We start from the raw sequence: 18,355 nt of genomic DNA on the forward strand, positions 1-18,355 counted from the left end.
GCTTGACTGGACAGGGTCTACCTCTGTCGGCCAAACACTTAAGCCTCTCTTTATGTTAAGGAAGTTAGAACAAAACTGTTGAGGGATAGCAGGTATGTTTTGGCATTATGTGAGAAAGAGAGCATTTGACTTTCCAAACCAATGGTAAAGGCTTCCTTATCTCAGCCAAGGTCACTGAGTGATGTCCACCCTGGAAAACAAAGCTGGCTGTGAGGACGAGTCCCACCTGGGCCACGTGTGGAGACAGTGAGCACAGTGGGGCTCCTGTGTTCACGTTCCTCCAAGCCAGCGTGGTCTTGTCAGTTACTAAGACAACAGCGACTTGACTGAGACAAATATTTAAAATGCGGTAGGAGAGATCTGGGTTAGATACAAGAAAAAGTGGCCCAACTAAGCATTTAAAATCTTTGGAAAAGTAGTTGTCTAAGGATGAAATCACCTTTTAAAGATACTTGTGTAGCCCTGGCCGGTTTGCCTCAGCGGTTAGAGCGTCGGCCTGCGGTCTGGAGAGACCCGGGTTCGGTTCCCGCTAAGGGCACGGCACGTACCTCGGTTGCAGTTTGTCCCCGGCCCTGGTTGGTCGTGCGGGTGGCAGCCACTCGATGTGTCCCTTCATGTCAATGTTTCTCTCTCTCTCTCTTCCTCTCTCTCCCTCCCACTCTACCTGAACAAAAAATGGAAAAATGTCCTCAGGTGAGGATAAAAAAAAAAAAAAGATACTTGTGTAGACTCGGTTAGTTCCCACGGGGAAAATAAACATAATTAAGCAACTATAGCCATGTCGGTGTTGAGGTCTCTGCCAAGTAATATTAGGGGCACTAAGATACAGATGACATAGGTCCTGTCCTCCACCGACTCGTATCTCATTGAGGATTCTGCCCATAAGCAGCTGAGTGTGGTCCGAGAGCAGGAGAGCCATGGCAGGAGGCAGTACTCGATTAATTGCGGGTCAGTACTCTCCGGCGTTCAGAGCAGGGGGTGAGCTCACTGCGTGCTGGTGTGGTCAGAGAGGGCTTTATGGAGGGGGAGGCAGAGCGAGGGCATCCCATGCAGGTCATCTGAACCACAGTCTTCTATGCTGGTGTATGTTGAGTCTGTTCTGCCTACTGACCGTTGGATGAGGTCACTTTCCTGACTTGCATTGGCTCTAGGCAGAATTCTCTAAGCAACTAAAGAAATGAGGAACTAAAGTAAAATTGGGAATGGGGAAATCACTTGCCCTCGAGTTGAGGTTTGTTCTTTAAAGGTCAGCTGTGATGTTGGAAAAGAAATGATTCCAAAAATCTTTCATCACTATGCTTCTGATAGAAACCCCAAACAGGCCTGTTCAGTCTTCCTTGCGGTCCTCAGTTGCCAAAGCTGGGGTGACAGTTCCTGTCCTGCCCCAACCCCAGGCTCCCCACGCAAAGCTTCTGAAGAGCAGTTGGAGACTTCTGCAGTTCACTTTGTATCCCGAGAGAGTAGGACTCTGTGGGCTTTTACAGCGATTAGCTGTAATGCTGGCCCTGTTTCCATAGAGACCCTATAAATAGAGAAACGTTGGCAACTTAGGCTCGCTAAGGCTCACTGTGACCGAGTCACCCCACTGAACCCTCGCCGCCAAACCTTTGGGGGACAGAGGGAGTTTCGAACCCAGGTGGGGGAAGGGACATGCAGTAGCTGCCAGGTGAGATACATTAGCTGCCGGCTAGTGTGACTTCTTCAGATCCTTTTAGCCTTTCTGGAAATTGTTAGGAACGCAGGGACCTGTAGGAATTAGAGCCACTTTGGCTAATTTTAATTAGATGGTGGCATGGACTCTGTGCCCCGAAGCATTTTACTTTTGGCCCTCATGCAGCCGTGTTTGCAGATTTTGGAGCAAACTTCCTCTTTCGGGGGACCCACACCCAGGGAGGAAAACAGGCGACGCCTAACTGTTCAGAGACCACAGCCGTCTCAGGAAGGATCTTTCAGAGACCATCCAGTCCACTCTGTCTTCTGGAGAGGATGATGTCACCCTCAGAAGATGGGGGTTCTTCCTGCCCGTAGAGAGAGTTCCAGGGGAGGAGACAGCAACCGTCCCTCATTTATGTCCCCCTGTATAGGCACCTGGCGCAGCAAGCTGTCTTTCTGGCTCGCTCCCAGCCTCTGGGCTGTCCTGGGGGCAGTCCTCGCTGCTGCTCATGGACCAGGAAAGCTGTTTGTGCCCCAACTGTAACTCTAAAGCACCTCAGCTCTCTTTTTCTAATCCATGGCTTCCTTTGGCCACCAAAAATGGTTTCTAGCAGCTGGGGAAAAGCAAAAGTCAGTATGGAAAAGCAAGTGACATTTAGTAGCTGGAACCTGTTAGTCAGAGCAGGTGGCGCTTTCTGCTGCGTTGGTGGCTAAGTTCCCTCAAGCTAGTCGCCATGGTTTTCCTCATTTCCAAAACTTAAGGCTGGTTATGTGGATGTGCTGAGTGGTTCTGGTTTGTTTAAACAGTTACACGTTATATCAAAACTCCTTAACCATCTCCTCCCTGACACAGACGTGCAGAAGCAGCCCAGCCCAGGGACACCCTGCTTTCTTGTCTTGCACCTGGTGAGGAAAAACTCTTGAGTTTGGAGCACACCCTGCCCCTCATTATCCTCTGACATTTTGGTTGCCTTCCTGTGTGCCTACCCCAGACTTTAGCAGACTCTTCCATGCTGCTGGGCCAGAGGTCCTGCTTTCCTTCACCTGCTGAACAGATGGGGAGGGGGACGTGAAGGCCACTGGGTCCAAAGTCTTGCCCCAGTGCTACATGTGACATGGGCAGATTTACCACCGCAGTCCAGGGGACCGAACTCCTCCTCGCCCAGGCATTTCTGTTTCGTGTTGAATCTGCCTCTGATACTGTCCTGAGATACAAGTAAATACCGTGTCTACTTTAGTGTTGGGATCGGTGTGTGAGCCAGTGAAGATCATTCAGAAGCTGGGGGTCTGTCTGTGTGACTCGGACGAGACACTTAACTGTGCTGGCCTTAGTTTCTTCATCTGAAAAATGGGGACACCACTGCTGTACCTGTCACTTGCTTCCTCCTGAGGGGAGGCTGGCGTCAGGCTGGCTTGACGGCATACACTGGAAAGCACTTTGAAAAATGCGGTTGTATAATATTACAAATAAACTGAGCAAGGACTTTTAGGATCAGTATGGCAGACAGTGGTGGCTGCTGTCCACAGCGCCTCCACCCATTTCCTGGGCTGGGAGAGGAAATGCCTCTGGGCTCCCAGACCTCCAGTGTGGTCTCTTGAGGGGAACTTTTTTTTTTAACCTGAGTGGATACAGAAGTTTGGCCTCCTCGGTGCTGGAGACGCTAGGTTAGGAGTGGTGAGGGGAGCAGAAAGAGACCTGGAATAGAATACGAGAAAGACAATTTGTGATATGTAACGTGACCATTTGGCAGAAGCAGCTGGACAAATGCCAGAGCCAGCTGGCCCATCCTCGACACTGGGGGGAGGTCTGGTATCGGCCTGGGCTTGAGGAGGAGGCCATGCCTTGGCTCGTGCCTGGTTTGGAGACTTCGGATCTGGCCCTTTCTAGCCCATAGCTGACTGTGCTCTCTAGTCTGGTCTGCCTTGGACACCTTGGCTCTACCCAGAGTAGGTTCAGGTACACCTGCCTCAGGCTGGCCCTGAGTGGGCGGCGACTCCCATGGGAAAACCCGGGATTGTGTAGCCCGACTTCAAGGGCAGCCCCAGAATTAAGTTCTTGAGCAGGAATGATGGTAGCCTTAATTTACTCGCATCTGAACATGGAAATGTTGGTGCTGTTGCTCTTGTCCGTTTCTGAGATAATCAAGCAGCTAATGCAGGAGAAAAGGCACACTGAAAACGGGAAACTGTTAGTTGACGGTGAGTTGTGGTGATGTAACTTATCTGGTCGGTAAAATGGGTGATGCAAGGGCCCTGCCCAGTTGGAGGATTTTAAATGTTTTTAAAATGATGGAGGCTGGCCCTGGCCGGTTTGGCTCAGCGGTTAGAGCATCGGCCCGCAGATCAAAGAGTTGCAGGTTCGATTCCGGTCAAGGGCACATACCTTGGTTGCAGTTCGGTCCCCGGCCCTGGTCGGGGTTGTGCGGGAGGGCAGCTGGTCGATGTATCTCTCTCGCATCAATGTTTCTCTCTCTCTCTCTCCTTCTCTCCGTCCCTCCCACTCTATCTGAAGATAAATGGAAAAATATCCTTTAAAAAAAAATTATTTTTTTAAATGATGGAGGCTGCCTCATGCGATTAGCAGCTGTTCCTCACAGATGTGGCTCATGGAGCCCCCACTGGCTGGGCTCAGAGTTTCCCGCTTAGGAGTTACAGACTGGATTCGCACCTGGCCCCCCGAGCCCCGGCCCTCCTCCAGTTGCTCTGCACTCTGCAAGCGCCCAGCCTGGCCGGATAAATCAGCCCCTGACAGCAGCAGCTGTCTGGAATTACAGCACACGCGGTCTCGCCCGGCCCGCTGGTCCAGCTCCTGTCCCTGCGTTCTGCCTGGGGAGCAGGTGGGCAATCTCAGCGGCAGACTAGGGGGGCAGGCTGAGGCCAGGACAGTGCGGGGCCCCAGGGCCTCTTCGGTTTGTTCCAGTCTGAGCGGAAAGGCACTCATTTGGACAGCAGGTTTCGATATGTATGCTAAAGAAGTGGTCACATTACCGACTGCACTGAAGGTATGCCCATAGAAGTGTATTTAGTTTTTACGTTTACCAGTTTGTCACAAAGCACACAGGAGCAGCCAGATGAAGAGGTACATAGGGTGAGTTGGGGAGAGAACCGGGGTGTGGCCCACCCTCCTGGCATGTGGCTGTATTCACCACCCCGGAAGCTCCAGCGAAGGTTATTTTATTGCTGACTATACCAGGAATGAGATTGGCTCCAGGTAACAGAAAATCGTGCTGGAGTTGTACACACAAAGCTAGGTTTTTTTTATTTCATGCAGCAGAGTCCCAGAACAGGCAGTCACAGCTGGTTTGGTGGCTCCGCAGGGCCATCGAGTTCCCGGGCCTGTCCTTCGGGGCCTGGCGCGTGTGTGTGTGCATGCCTTCATATCACGCCACTTGTCCCCACCAAGTGCTGAGGGCCCAGAAAACTTCAGCATATTGTTCTTGGATTCCCAAAGAAACAACCCGAGGACTGGCGGTGAAAGACGTGGGTTCGTTAGGACTTACGTGGCGGCCGACCGGTGAAGTTTACTGCCACATCGGCCACCACCAGTGAAGTTGAACTGCTAAGTCCCATCCAGCCCGAGAGGAGCAGCACCGGGGGTGGCTGGCTGATGCTATTGTTTCACCACCCACCCAGACTTTCCCAACACAAGGTTTTACAGAGTACAGGAAACAGAGAAAAAGAGGGCATATAGGGGGAGGGTGGTGTGTTTTCGCATAAGCTGTGTGAGATCAAACTGCTAAGCTGTTTTCTTGTCTGAGTTGCTGGCCAGGCTCTCAGGGTCTCAGTCCGCTTACTGATGGCCTTCATTGTATTTCCCACAGGGTGGGAGGGGGAGTTGGAGCATGGGAAGGGGCCCATGTTCACATTTACCATCTACCAGTCATCATGTGGCAAGATGCCTGCTGCATCTCCCAGCGTTACCTTCATATGCCAGTCAGGAAGAAGTAGGAAGGAGCAGGGCCTTTATCAGGAAAGCAAGTCTCTCTGGAAACTCTACCTTGTTTTTCTTTGGCCAAAACTGTGTCATGTGGCTTCTCCTAGCTGCAAGGGAGTCTGATGAAGGAAGAATTTTTAGCAGTGTGCGTGAAGTCAATGCAGTTTGGTCGTTAAGAAAGAAAGGGGAAAGATATCAAGTGGGCAGTTGGTAGTATCTGCTACAACAGTATAGCCTGATTGTACGACTGTGATTTTCCCAGAGTGTTACAATGAGGCCCCTTTGGAAATGGATACCTGGTGGTCTCGAGGAGCCTGTGCAGCTTGAAGGAGGACCTACCTTAGAATGAGGGAGGGACTGGGGGTGGGAGGAGAATCAGGCCAGAGGGATACAACCTCATGAGCCAAGTGCTGCCTGCATGTGACTCTGAGCCCTGGACTAGCAACAAGGATCTCATGACCAGTAACCCTGAACCCGTGTGTGTATCGGGAATGTCCTGTGGAGAGCCACGGGGTGGGTGCATTTCTTTGGAATGAAAGGAGCAGGTCTGGGGTGCCACCTTTCTGCAAGGCATGATCTTTTAGGTGTGATGGACCATTTATAGGGTCTTCCAGATTCAGACAGCTGTAGCGGTTACACCGATCTCCCAGGAGCAGACTCCTCACTTCCGTCCCCGTCATCTGGGCATTCAGGAGCTTTCCACTCACCAGCATTCTTTGTCTCTCCCTCTTCAGAAAATCCAGCAGCTCTCAGAGGGCTCCATGTTCAGCCACGGCCTGAAGCACCTGTTCCATAGCCGCCGCCGGTCACGAGAGAGGGAACACCAGACATCTCAGGATTCCCAGCAGCAGCAGCAGCAGCCGCAGCAGCAGAGCGTGTCTGACCATGACTCCCCAGACGAGAAGGAGCGCTCCCCCGAGATGCACCGGGTCTCCTATGCCATGTCCCTGCACGACCTGCCTGTCCGGCCCACTGCCTTCAACCGCGTGCTGCAACAGATCCGCTCCCGGCCCTCCATTAAGCGGGGCGCCAGCTTGCACAGCAGCAGCGGGGGCAGCAGCGGGGGCAGCAGCCGACGTACCAAGAGCAGCTCCCTGGAGCCCCAGCGTGGCAGCCCCCACCTGCTGCGCAAAGCCCCCCAGGACGGCAGCCTGGCCGCCATCCTGCACCAGCACCAGTGTCGGCCCCGCTCCTCTTCCACCACTGACACGGCCTTGCTGCTGGCGGATGGCGGCAACGTGTACCTCTTGGCTGAGGAGGCCGAGGGCGTCGGGGACAAGGTGAGGTGGGGCAAGATGAGGGCCTTTCAAGTGGGGGGCTACCCAGAGGCAGGTGCCATCTTGGAGCTGGGGGGATGCTTTGGACCTGGGGAGCTTAGCTGGGGGCCCTGCATAGTGGGTAAGGACACCCCGCTGCCTGCAGAATCGTCTGCCCGGTTGAAGGAGTCAGAGGTAGACTAAGCCAAAGCAAGAGATGATCCCAAAGGACTAATATATGTTTTTTTCGCAATTATATTTTGCTCAGGCTGATATTAATTTTGGTTTGTTTTCCATGCTATCTAGAGGCAATCAGTACAGTGGTTAAGAGCACAACCCTGGTTCTGCCCTTTAGCAACTGCATCAATCACTTAACCTCTTTGTGCCTCAGTTTCTCCAACTGAAAATGGGGATACTCATAGTAGAGTTGCTGTAGGATTAAATGGGTTCATATGTGTAAAATACTTGGAATGGAGCCTGGTACAGTATCATTTTTATTATTCTACCAACCAAAGAAGATTGGGGAGGAATCCATGAAATATTGTTTCATAAGGAGACAATCCAGTTTGGTACTTCTTGGATTTCCTTACTCTTTCATTCACGTAACACATATGTATTGACTACTTGTTATGTGCTGTGAGAACAAACCAGAGGTGCTGTCCCCACAGAGCTCACTGAAGAGAGGAGAGCCGGCTGGACGAGTGGATGGACGGGGTGACGAGGCTGTGATAGAAGCCATGGGAGCTTCAGGAGAGGGGGGCTGGAGGGGGATGGGCATTCGGCAGAGACCTTCTGGAGGAAGCCACTGAGCTGAATCTTGAAGGAGTATCATTTAGCCAGGGAAGAACTGGGCAGAGGGCATGGGAGGAGTGGTGTCGCATGTACAAAAGCAAGTAAGCCGGTGCCAGAGCTACTAGGGGTTCGCTGTGGTCCGAGTGTGCAGCACTTTTGGGAACCAGCGGGTAGGCTGAGGCCAGTGAGACGTGGAGAGGAGGAGACGAATTCAGAAGACGTGGCAGTTAGAATCAATAGTACAAGTTGAGAAGTGGAAAACAAGGAGGGGAAGGAGCAGAGGGTGATTCCAGGGTTTGGGGATGGGGCATTCTCTAGTTGAGGCAACACAGGGGGAAGGAGCATGCTTGGGAGGGAAGCAATGAGTCCAGTTTCGCTGTTGTCCAACTGCAGAGCCCCAAATTGGCAGTTAGGTTCTTGGGGCGAGATCTGGGCTGAGGCTAGAGCCCTGGAAGTCAACACTGAGCTCGAAATCATGGGTGCAGATGAGACCCCAGAAGGGCATGTGTGGAGTGACAAGGCGGCCAAGGACAGATTTGACAGAAGGGACGGAGCAGCCGGGTATGTAGGAGTAAACCTGGAGAGAGGACGCTGAAGCAAAGGGAGGAAGGAGTTTGAAAGGAGAGGAAGTAGTCAGCAGAGCGAAATGTGTCAGGGCTGACAGGTCACATCTGGATTTGGACATGCAGATGGGTTCTGTCAAGTGGGGGAGGGGGTCACTGGTAACCAGCAAGAAACCAGTTTCAGGGCATTGAGGGGGTGGTGGAAGGGGGGGCAGCATGTGTCGCTCGTCTGGGGAGGAGAAAGACCAGTGACATCGGGTGGAAGCCATCTGATTGTGGGTGGTTTTTAAAAGATGGGCAGGGAAGTTTGCTGATCACATAGGGCTTAGTAGGCCAGGAAAAGGGCTTTTGACTTTTTTTAATCAAGAGAGATGGGACGTCATTAGAAGGTTTTATACAGAAGAGGGATACCTTTGAAGGAGATCACTCTGGCTGCTGAGCGGAGAATATGCTGTAAACGAGGGCAGTTGGAATACTCCAGGGGTCAGACGATGGTGGCTTGGAGTGTTAGAGAAGTGGCTGGATTCTGGATTTGCTTCAGAGATCAAGCAACATCTATTTCTGACAGATGTGGGGCACGACGGAGCAGGCAAAGATGGCATGCGTGTTTTGGGCCTGGCAGCTGGAAAAAAGAAATTACCATTAACTGAGCTGGGGGAAAATGGCACATGGAGCACATACTTAGCAAAGGGCTGTGGGGGTAGAAATCGGAGCAGGTTTTAGACGTGTTACATTTAAGATGGCTATTAAACACCCACGTGGAAATGCTAAGCATTCAGACGAATAAATCTGGAGTCTCAGGGAGAGATCCAGGCTGGAGGCATACATTTGGGAGTTGTCAGCGTATAGATAGTATTTAAAACGATGGCACTGGACCATTGGCAAGCAGGGTTTCGACTGCGAAGAAGTCTGTTCCGGGAGTGAGGTCTGGATGTATCCCCAGTAGGGTACCGTGGCCTTGTGGAGTGGAGGCAGCGAGGGGCCCAGCACAGCCTCAGCCCTCCGTGGGCAAGCGCTCTGCTCGTAAAGCAGCCAGGCCCACCTCTCACTGCGGAGTCAGCGAATACGTTTAAAAATCAAATCAGAACACTCCTGTTACGTGGAGGTCTCTGGTACCTTGACGAAGAGAGAACGTGAACCTTGTCGTCTGCCACCGGTGCAGATGGAGTGGGTGGGCAGTGGGCACCGCGGGAAGCTGGGAAGGGTTGTAGAAGTTCACTGACGGGGAACACAGGGGCTGGGGAGCTCCTCCTGAGACTTTCTCATGTGGGCCCGTATTTGGCCCTCACACTGCCCTGGAGATATGCAGAGGGCAGACAGGGTTCTCTTGTTGCTGCCATTCAAGACCAGGCCCAGAGACTCTTGGGTGAGCTGACTTGGGGGATGGTTCCCTGGGTTCAGGGTGGTGATGGGGGAGGGGGGATGGTTGTCCTGTGATTGTTTTCTGTCCTTATTTAGAACTTCCAGCTTTCCGAAGCTTGGTCATATGCACAGCCTGGTCAATCTTAATAGCATCCCTGTGACGGTACTAGAGCAGGTATTATCTCCATTTGACAGATGGATAGACTGAGGTTTAGAGGAATCAAGAGACTGCTTGTCTGAGGCACCTGGTTAGTTCATGGCACGCAGGAGACGAGATCCCATGTTTCTAGAACGTCCATAAGATCAAACTGAGATCTCAAGTCACCAAAACCATTAGAGACCATTTTATACAAGATCCATTGGGAGCTGGTTTGCCTCAGTCCAGGGAGGGTGACTTGATCTCCTGGTTGCCATTTCCCTTCAGTTACACAGCTTTCCTAACCTGGAGCTGGCCCTGGAGGTCCTGTGGAGAAGAGGTACTTCCCGGTCAGGGGAAGGGCCCTGCTTTGTCAGCTGACTTCCCCAGACCCAGAGGCCATTGGTTGGTATGAGAAGCTGTGGTGGCTCCACCCTGGTCTCTGGACATGAATAGAAGGTATTCTTCTCTCTCTAGTAAACACAGCCCGCATGCTCTCTGCAAGCTCCCTAGTGATTACTAGCATCTATTTTTAATTCATAAGGCTCCCCCACTACACACACCCCTTGCCATTGTTTAGAATGCACCAGCTGGCTTTCAGACCAGAGCCCCGTCCAGAATCCTGTCGAGGTTGAGTTATCAGAACACCCTGGAGGCAGCTAAAGTTCCTGGGCTGTCCTGGAGAGGCTTATCCCACCCCCAGCCTACGACGCTAGGGGACCTGGAGCCCTGAGGAGAGCTTAGGTGCGACAGGGACAGGTAGGGGCCCACGGTCCCAGCAGCAGTTCAGCCTTGGTGATATAGTCTGGCTGTCATTTGTTCCCTGCAAACCCAGTGAGCTGTCTGTGAGGTTGCGCCATAAATGATTTCCCTTTAAACAACAAAAAGAGTTGTCTTAACCTCACCATTCTGCTTTCTGTTATTTGTATGACACTGAGCAAGGTATGTACTCTGTCTTCTACCTATAAAATGGGAAAAAATGGAAATCATTTGTCGGGGTACACTGGACATTGGCAGGTGAATAGAGAAGGCAGGTGACATGACTTCTGGGTTCTCCGTCAGTGTGGCCTTAACTTCTGGGAAACCCGGAGGCTACAGCAGGAACCCCTGGCTGTAGGTGTGGTGACGGGGGGTGGGCTGTCTGGCTCCTCAGCAGCTCAGCAGATGGGTTCCTTCTCTCTCTCTCTCTCTCTCTCTCTCTCTCTCTCTCTTTCTCTGCTGAGCAGCAGTTCCTAGAAAATGTGTACTTGGGGAAAATTGAGTAGCTCTTTTGTCCTGCCTTCATTACCTGGGATTGGGTTAGCAGGGGCCAGCAGCTGGATCCTTTTCCTCCCATCCCTTCCATGTCTGGATTGTTCATGGCTTCCTTTTCAGCCCAGTTCACAACCTCTCCCCAGCTGTCACCATTGTCCTCCCCTCTTCGGCCGAGGCTCTGTGGGGAGGGGTGGCCAGGCGTGCTGGGCTCAGCTGGCTCTGCCCACAGCCCCTGCCTTGGCCCTGCTCCCCTTCCCCTTCTGTGCTGTGTGGTTGGTCCCCATGGGCGGGGGCTGGGAGCTCACAGAGGGGCCTGGGCATTCTTAGGAGACTAGCATGGAGGGCCGGTGGCAGGAGGGCTTTTGCTGACAGTCCAGCCTGCTGCCCCGGCTCTGAGGGCAGGCAGGGTGGGGGAGAGGACCAGGTGCTGCGGAGTGAGAGGTGGAGAGATGATGTCATGACTGGACACTTCCCTGTTGCCTCACGGAGGTGTTATCTCCAGGCCCCACGTGGAGAAACCAGTGGCGCTCAGCTCATCACTTAAAGCAGAGCTGTGCTTTGGTGCTGTGCCCCCACCAGATTGATCCAACAGCAGGCCCGCTCCTCGGCCCTGGCGTAAATAAGCCCCCTGTGTACTCTGAGGGGGCGGCAAGTGAGGGGGCCGCCCTTTGCCCCAGGCTCTTGCCAAGAAGACAGATCTTGTCAGGCTCTAGGGACTCTGTTTATTTATGTCTGGGGGCCTGCTGGTTCAGAGATGGGTGGGGCCGGCTCTGCTGGGAAGTTTCCAAACACGTCCCCTTGGCAGCTGGGGGAGGCCAGGCCATTGATCTGTGAGGCCTGCTGATGTGTCTGAACTTGGAGGCCGGGTTGCACGGGAGGCCGAAGGGGTCCCTCGGCCTGTCCACGCAAACGCACATGCCTTTGGAGCCGAGCGACGCCGCTCCCGTTCGTGTACTGGTACACCTGCTCGGTCTGTGCCAGCTGCACTGGGAGGACAGCTGCCTTCTCTCTTCCCTCCTCCGCCACGTCTCATCCCATCTCCCCTTCCCCCCTCCCTGCGTGGAAAAGCTCCTTAGGCAGAGCGGGGCCAGCGGCAGCCAGCCCAGTGGTCTCAAGAGCCTCTGAGGCCAAGGCAGGGACGCTCATTGGTTTGCCATGAACTCTTGCTTCCTGTCCCAGTGATGAAAAGTCCCTGTTTCCCAGGGGCCTCCAGGTCCCACCACTGCAGTCTGTCTCATGGTACCTGGCAAGCCAAGTAAGGTGCAGCACAGGGACGGTCAGTAACATCTTCATAACTTTGTACGGTCACTAATGGTCACACTTAACCGTGCTGATCACTTCGTAAGGTGCTTAAATGTTGAATCAACTGTTGTTATACACCTGAAACGAATATAATATTGTCTGTCAGTAGTACTTTAATTTTTTTTTAAAGTTCTTTCTTTAGTCTGATTTGAATTCCACACTTTCAGGTGAAGCTCCTTTTGCCTTTTAGGGGTCCTGTCCAATCAGGAGGGGGTCCAAAAGCAGGACTCCGCCCCTTTCCGGAAGCTCGGACACCAGAGAGCAGGAGCAGCAGCTTCCTCCCGACTTTTAGGACAGGATCCTGGGCTCGGCAGACAACTGGCCTCTGGAATCAGCCTTTATGCCTCTTCCCCCGACTCACATGCATGACTTTCTTTCTAAATAGAAAGTTCCTAGTGCTCTCCAGATTAGCTCTGGCTGCTGATAGTACAGAATTCCCCTGGGTACAGCTAGATACCATTCGGATGACCTCGCTGAGACCAGCTGCCATGCATTCTCAACGTGCCTGTCTCGAAGCTCAGGCCCACACCCTGGGAGACGCTGTGGCTTTCTGCAGTGCCAGGGGCGGAGGTGATGCCAGCCCAGACACAGCTGGGAGACACCAGCCAGGTGCCCAGCCTTCTCCCTCAGGGTCATCAGCCTCAGCCTTGGCCTCGGCTTCCTCGGACACACTGCCCCGGCGCTGCCGATGGGGGGTTGTGCCGAAGGTTCAGGTGTCAGCCCCCATGCCAGAGCCAGTAACAGTCCACAGCAAGAGAAGCCCTTCATCTGGTTCCAGACAGCAAGGAGCCGGCGCTGGTGACGTGGGCATAGGTCATGGGAGCTGGCACAGGTCGCCCAGACACTGGGTACATTCCTCCCTGATCCAGCACATCCCTGCGATGTGAAATGTGACCCTCGTCCCCTCTGGTGCCAGATGAGGCAATGGAAATACAGTATCAGGAACCTGATCCCTGCTTCTGCCTCTTCTTTCTTTTCATAGGCACCGTTCGGGCTCTCTCTGTTTCTATCCCTTGGGGCAGAGGGCTCCCTGATAGGAGCAGTGATGACACACACCACCCATTGCCTTCCTACTGTGCTCCTAGGGAAGCAAGGCCCCTGCTTTGTGGGGGGGTCTGGAGGCAGGGAGTGAAGTTTCTGGGGACAGTGACTTTCTCTGACTCCGCTTTTCTCTCCAGCAGCGGGCACTGGGGTGTAGCTAGCAGCTTGTCTGCCTGTTCTGGATGCCCCCAGCCCCCCTCCCACCTCCTGCTCAGATGCTCCGGCTCCTTCGCGCTTCTGGGCCTTTACCCAAGTCTGGATTTGGGGAGTTCTCACTGCATCCTTTTCCGTCCCTCCAGATACCCCACCACTGGGACCCCAGAGCTGGGCGAGTATCCATAGCTAGTGAATAATTCAGCACACTCAGCAAAAAGCTAACCTAGATCCAAAGTGATTGATACTGCGGCCAGGAGGCCTCCTTGGGGCGGCTGGAAAGGCGAACCCTGCCCTGGAAAGACAAGTGCTCTGTGATATTAACTCCATTGTATCAGGTTTCTCCCCTGCCTGCGAAGGCAGCTGTCACCCAAATATTATCTGGTCCCACGCCTCCTCGGGCTCAGCGCGGCGTGGGCATGCCCTGGGGACACGCTGGCCGTGTCCCTCCGAGCCGCCCGGAGCAGCACGCTGCCGTGTGCAGGGCGCTTTCGCGTACATTTCTCCGCTGGGCACTCACGGCAGCTGTCAGCTCTGAGGCAGCGGGACGCCCCGAGAGTTCCGTGTTTCCATCCTCTGCTTTTGGAGAGGAACCCTTGGAAATTATTTTTGGCAAATAGGGTGGAGTGGAGGGTGCTTTGTTTCCTAAAAATTGCCCAAAAAGGAGATAGTGCTTCTCTCTGGTTCACTTTCTCTTGGACCTGTCCCCAAGGTCCCCTCCCCCAGGAAAATAGAGTGGCTGTGAAATGCTTGGCATCATCCCTCTTTACCTGCCTGGCACGATTTTGATTTTTTTTTAAAGCGCCCTAGGTGTGTGGTTCTCTCCACTGCACAGCATCTGGCTCATGACTGTGCCCGAGGAGGGCTCCCCAAACAGGAGTCTCTGGCATTAGACGGGCAAAGGACCAGTGAGGGGCGGCAGAGATGGCCTCCCCCCTCCCTGGTGTGTGCACATCATGTCGCCCCGTGACTTTGCTGCGGCCTGGCTGCCTGCTGCCTCCGCCGGCCAGCCGCATGCCCCTAGGAAACACGCCCGCCTTGGTTCCCCTCGTTCATCCTGACGAATATGAACCTTCCTCCCGCACGAGTTTCTAAGAAAATGGGCTTTCCGGCTTTGTCTAAAAGTGAGTGTTAGGAGGTAGGCCTCTGGGTACTGACCACTCCCCAAAGTCCAAGAGGTCAGCATGAACGAAGCGGGGCCTTTCACAGAGGACTTCCAACGCTGAGATTTGCACAGCCCACTTGGAGCCTGAGATTTTTTTAAGGCCTCACCTTATAATCTGAGCTACTAAGCTTGGCTGCTTTTCAGTGTTAGTCTCTGTTCCTAAAGCTTTTGACTTCTCATGTTTCCCATCTTTCAGAATGTGTGGTTCGTGCCTTTTTTTTTTTTTTCCTTCCCAAGACAAAAAAGTAAGTAGGAAGATTTATAAAAGGAGGGAGGGGGACTGAAGAACAATAGTAAAGGCAAGGAAGAAACAAGAAAACATGTAATATGTAGTGTTGAAGAAAGAAGGGGGATGGCATGAAAATGAAGGGGCGGGAAGAGAAAGCTAAGTTAAGGGAACCCAGGGAACGAGAGGGCTGAGACCTGCTGGGTGTGCAGAGAGGAGACCCTGTGACAGGACCTGGGCTTCCGCCCAGGGTCCCCTTCCAGGATGACGGGAGCCATCTGTCGCCCCCGGACTCGGGGCTCACTTGCAAAAGTGGAGAGAGTGAGGCCAGAGACACCTGCCACCGCTCAGCTGCCTGCACCTGCGCATCGACAGTGACGGCCCTGCCTTGGCCGAGATGGGGCCTGCGTCTCCGCCAGGCCACAGAGCAGGTGGCAGGGAAGCCAGGGGATGGCCAGACTCACCAGGAAGGACCCAGAGTGGCACCTACCCAGCTTTGTGGCACCTGTCCTTTCAGAGCCGGTGGCTTTAGCACCCACTGCAGCTCTTCCCATGTCCACCGCCCACTCTCAACTGTACTGCATACGGCAGCCACTTTCCTGGCCTTTCCTGTCCCAGGCAAAGTCTTCCAGGTACCTTCTGGAATGACTGTGGTGTGTGCGTGTCCGTGTACGTACACGGGTGGTGAGGACGCCTCAGGACCAATGTTCTGTCTCGGTGAAACCCATGGCTTGTTATGTTCCCATGTACTACAGCCTGGGAGCAGCCAGAAAACCCAGACTGGCCTTCAGAAAGGGTCTCCAGGGCTCAGTTCATCCCCGCTCTCCCCATTTCCCGGTGCCGTGGTCTCGTCCCCTAAGGCCTCTTCCTTCAGGCAGCCTCTGTTAGGTGCTGCTGCCTCCTTGCAGTTGTGAAGAAGCTCAGAGAGGCCGTGGCCGCATAGCTGGTGAGTGGCAGGGCAGACTTACAGCAGCCTCTGCCTCCAAGCCTCCCGCTGTGCCAGGGAAGGCCTCAGCCAGCACCCGGGAATGGTGGCGTAGCTTTCTGCATGTCCACTTTCAGCCAGGGCGTTCCAAGCTCCCCACTCCTCACACAGTCCTCCCGCCGCTGCTGTGGACACTGAGCATCAGAGCCTGGGGTGACTTGAACAGGGTCCCTGAATAAGTCTGGAACTGAGACCCAAATCCTCACTGTCATCATGAGGCCCTGCTCCCCTCACCCCAGAGCAGGGCGCAGATTTGAGAACATGTCTAACATGTAGACAAAAGCAGGCTCTAGAGGAAAAGGCATCTCTCTCCCGCTGGCTTGCCCATCGGGCATCCCCCCTGGTTCCTGTGGGTTCCTTTTCTCTTAGCAGACTGTTGGTTCACCCCTGAGCTCCACCTGCTTGTTCCTGAGGTTCACTTATTGTGCTGATGGATACGTTGTCTGGAGGGGAGCTGAACCCTCCCATTAGGGAGATGCCAGGTGCTGTGTAGGGAGGAACTCTCCTTAGGGTCATCTTGGCACAGTGCGGCCTTGTAGAGAAAGCTCTTTCGGATGCTCCTGAGCCTTCGTGATCCTTAGCAGCCTGCGGAGTGAGACCTCTGAGGTTTCGTGAGAGCCCCGGGCTGGGCTCATTCAGCCCCTCCCCACCTCGGGCTGCCGCTGCTGTCTCCCTTTCCTCCCTCTTGCTTGTAAGGAAAGGTTACAAATCCCAGCTTGGTGGGGCCTAGAAAGGAGGGCCCAGGGCAGGGTTGTCTTGAGTGGAGAGGACGAGGCTGTCTCCACTGCTACTGTAGTAGACAGATTGTCTTCCCTTGCAGCCAAATGAGAGGGTCACAGTCATTTTGCAGATGTGACTATTGAGGGAGGGTCCGTCTCATGCTAGGCACAGTGAAGGGCCTGGACGTATTTGAGATCTGCTCCCTGCCTTCCCAGGGACAGCAAGACCTATTTATACATGACCATTATGCAAGAGGACAAGTGCTCAGTGCCAAAGCATCCAGTGAAAATTGAGAGACCATCATTCATAGACGGAGCTGCTGGATGTGTTCCCTGACCCCACATGTCAGAAAGGCCCCAGAAGTTGGAACCTGTGTTTTTGCTTTTGCTAGGCTCCTGTCCTCACAAACTCCAAGTCATGGGCCGCCACAAATATTTGTAAACTTTTCACAAGCCCAGGGTGTGGGGACTCCTGCTCCTGGTGTTTTGGCTGCAGGACCTGGCGCTGGGCCCCAGAGATAGCACTGGGCCCTTCTTATCGCCTCACGCCTCCTTGAACTTGGGACCACCCCGTCAGCATGATCATCAGTATTTAAGGTCTGAGTCCCTGTCCAGGCTCAAGTGGGTGCACAATCCACGTCTGCTCTGACTGGTGACGCTGCCATGGGAAGCTGCCTTTAGAGAGACTCAGTGGACCCCAGAACTCTGGCCTCCCCACTACCCTCCTCGCAGCTTGCTCTCCTCAACTGTGAACCTCTGGCCCCCTCTGCTGGCCACTCCCAGGATTTCCTGCCAGTACTGTCAAGATGAAGGCCAAGGAGGAAGAGGCTGCTGTGAGTTCACTAAGTTTTATCTTGGCTGTTTTTGCCCGGGCAGTGCTGCTGGCGTGAGAGTGGGGGTAGGGCAGGAAATGGGAAGCGGAAGTTAGCTGCACGGGTGTCCAGAGCAGAGGGTGGATTTCTAGGAGAGGATCTCAGGGCAGAGGAATTTCCCGGGTGAGGCTGGCTACAGTCTGGTAATTGAGGAGGGAGGGTGCATGAGAGCGATGGTGCCTTAAGCCAGTGGGCCGGGCAGCAGGGAGCGAGGCAGAGGACGGGGCAGAGCTGGCTGTGTAAGGACCCAGCAAGGAGCCCCCTCCAGGCTGCAGCCCTGCAAGAGCTCTAGATCCCGAGAGCCTGGCTAAGACACCCACTTCCATTAGGAGGCCGGAGGGAGTCAAGGGGACCGTCCCTCTGTCTGTGAGAGGGCCTGAGGCGGGGGAGGTATTCCTAGGCCCACGCTGTGGGAGGGGCAGGCAGAGCACCCATTTGGGTGAGTGAATGATGCAGGTGCTTGTGTACTAGAGTTGATTCCTGTCACACCTGGGTGTCCTCGTGCACCCTGAACTCACATGGCAACAGCCGGACTTGGGGACAGGCAAGGTGGGTTGGGCAACACCTCCTCAGAGCTCGGTCTACCCTCTTGGTGAACCCTTTTGTCTCCTCCCAGATGGGAAGGAGCCGTGCGGGCCCCAGGGGCGGGGGTGATCTCCCAGAGCAATCTGCCCCTAATCCGTGAGCTGGGCTCAGACGGGGATGGCAGCGGCGGAGCCTGGGAGCTCAGGCACCCACTGCTGCCCAGGGACTGTGACCCCGGGGGTCCGGCACAGCCTGCAGAAAGCTGGGGCCTCAGAGCCCCCGGCACCCCATCACCAGCACAGCTTTGGGAAATGGTACCCACACAGGTGAGGCCCCTGGTGGGCGGAAGGAGGGAAGCTCACGGCTAGGGGCAGGGTTATGGGAGAAATCCACTTCTGCAGTTTGTCAGGCAGGCTG

At 54.2% G+C, this 18,355-nt stretch overlaps 1 protein-coding gene across 2 annotated transcripts in view; it reads left to right on the forward strand.

The window, feature by feature from the left end:
- The window catches only part of TMCC2 (transmembrane and coiled-coil domain family 2), a 34,942-nt gene that overhangs the window by 5,857 nt on the left and 10,730 nt on the right, over window positions 1–18,355 (forward strand). The window contains exon 3 of one of the 2 annotated variants that reach the window (XM_036271980.1): window positions 6,322–6,867. In XM_036271980.1, the coding sequence (XP_036127873.1) occupies window positions 6,322–6,867 (546 nt within the window). Of the gene's footprint in view, window positions 1–6,321; window positions 6,868–17,146; window positions 17,375–18,355 lie in introns of those variants that run through there. The other variant, XM_036271982.1, reaches the window with a different exon arrangement.

This window comes from Molossus molossus, unplaced genomic scaffold (genome assembly GCF_014108415.1).
Source record: "Molossus molossus isolate mMolMol1 unplaced genomic scaffold, mMolMol1.p scaffold_m16_p_20, whole genome shotgun sequence".
NCBI classification, from domain to species: Eukaryota; Metazoa; Chordata; class Mammalia; order Chiroptera; family Molossidae; genus Molossus; species Molossus molossus.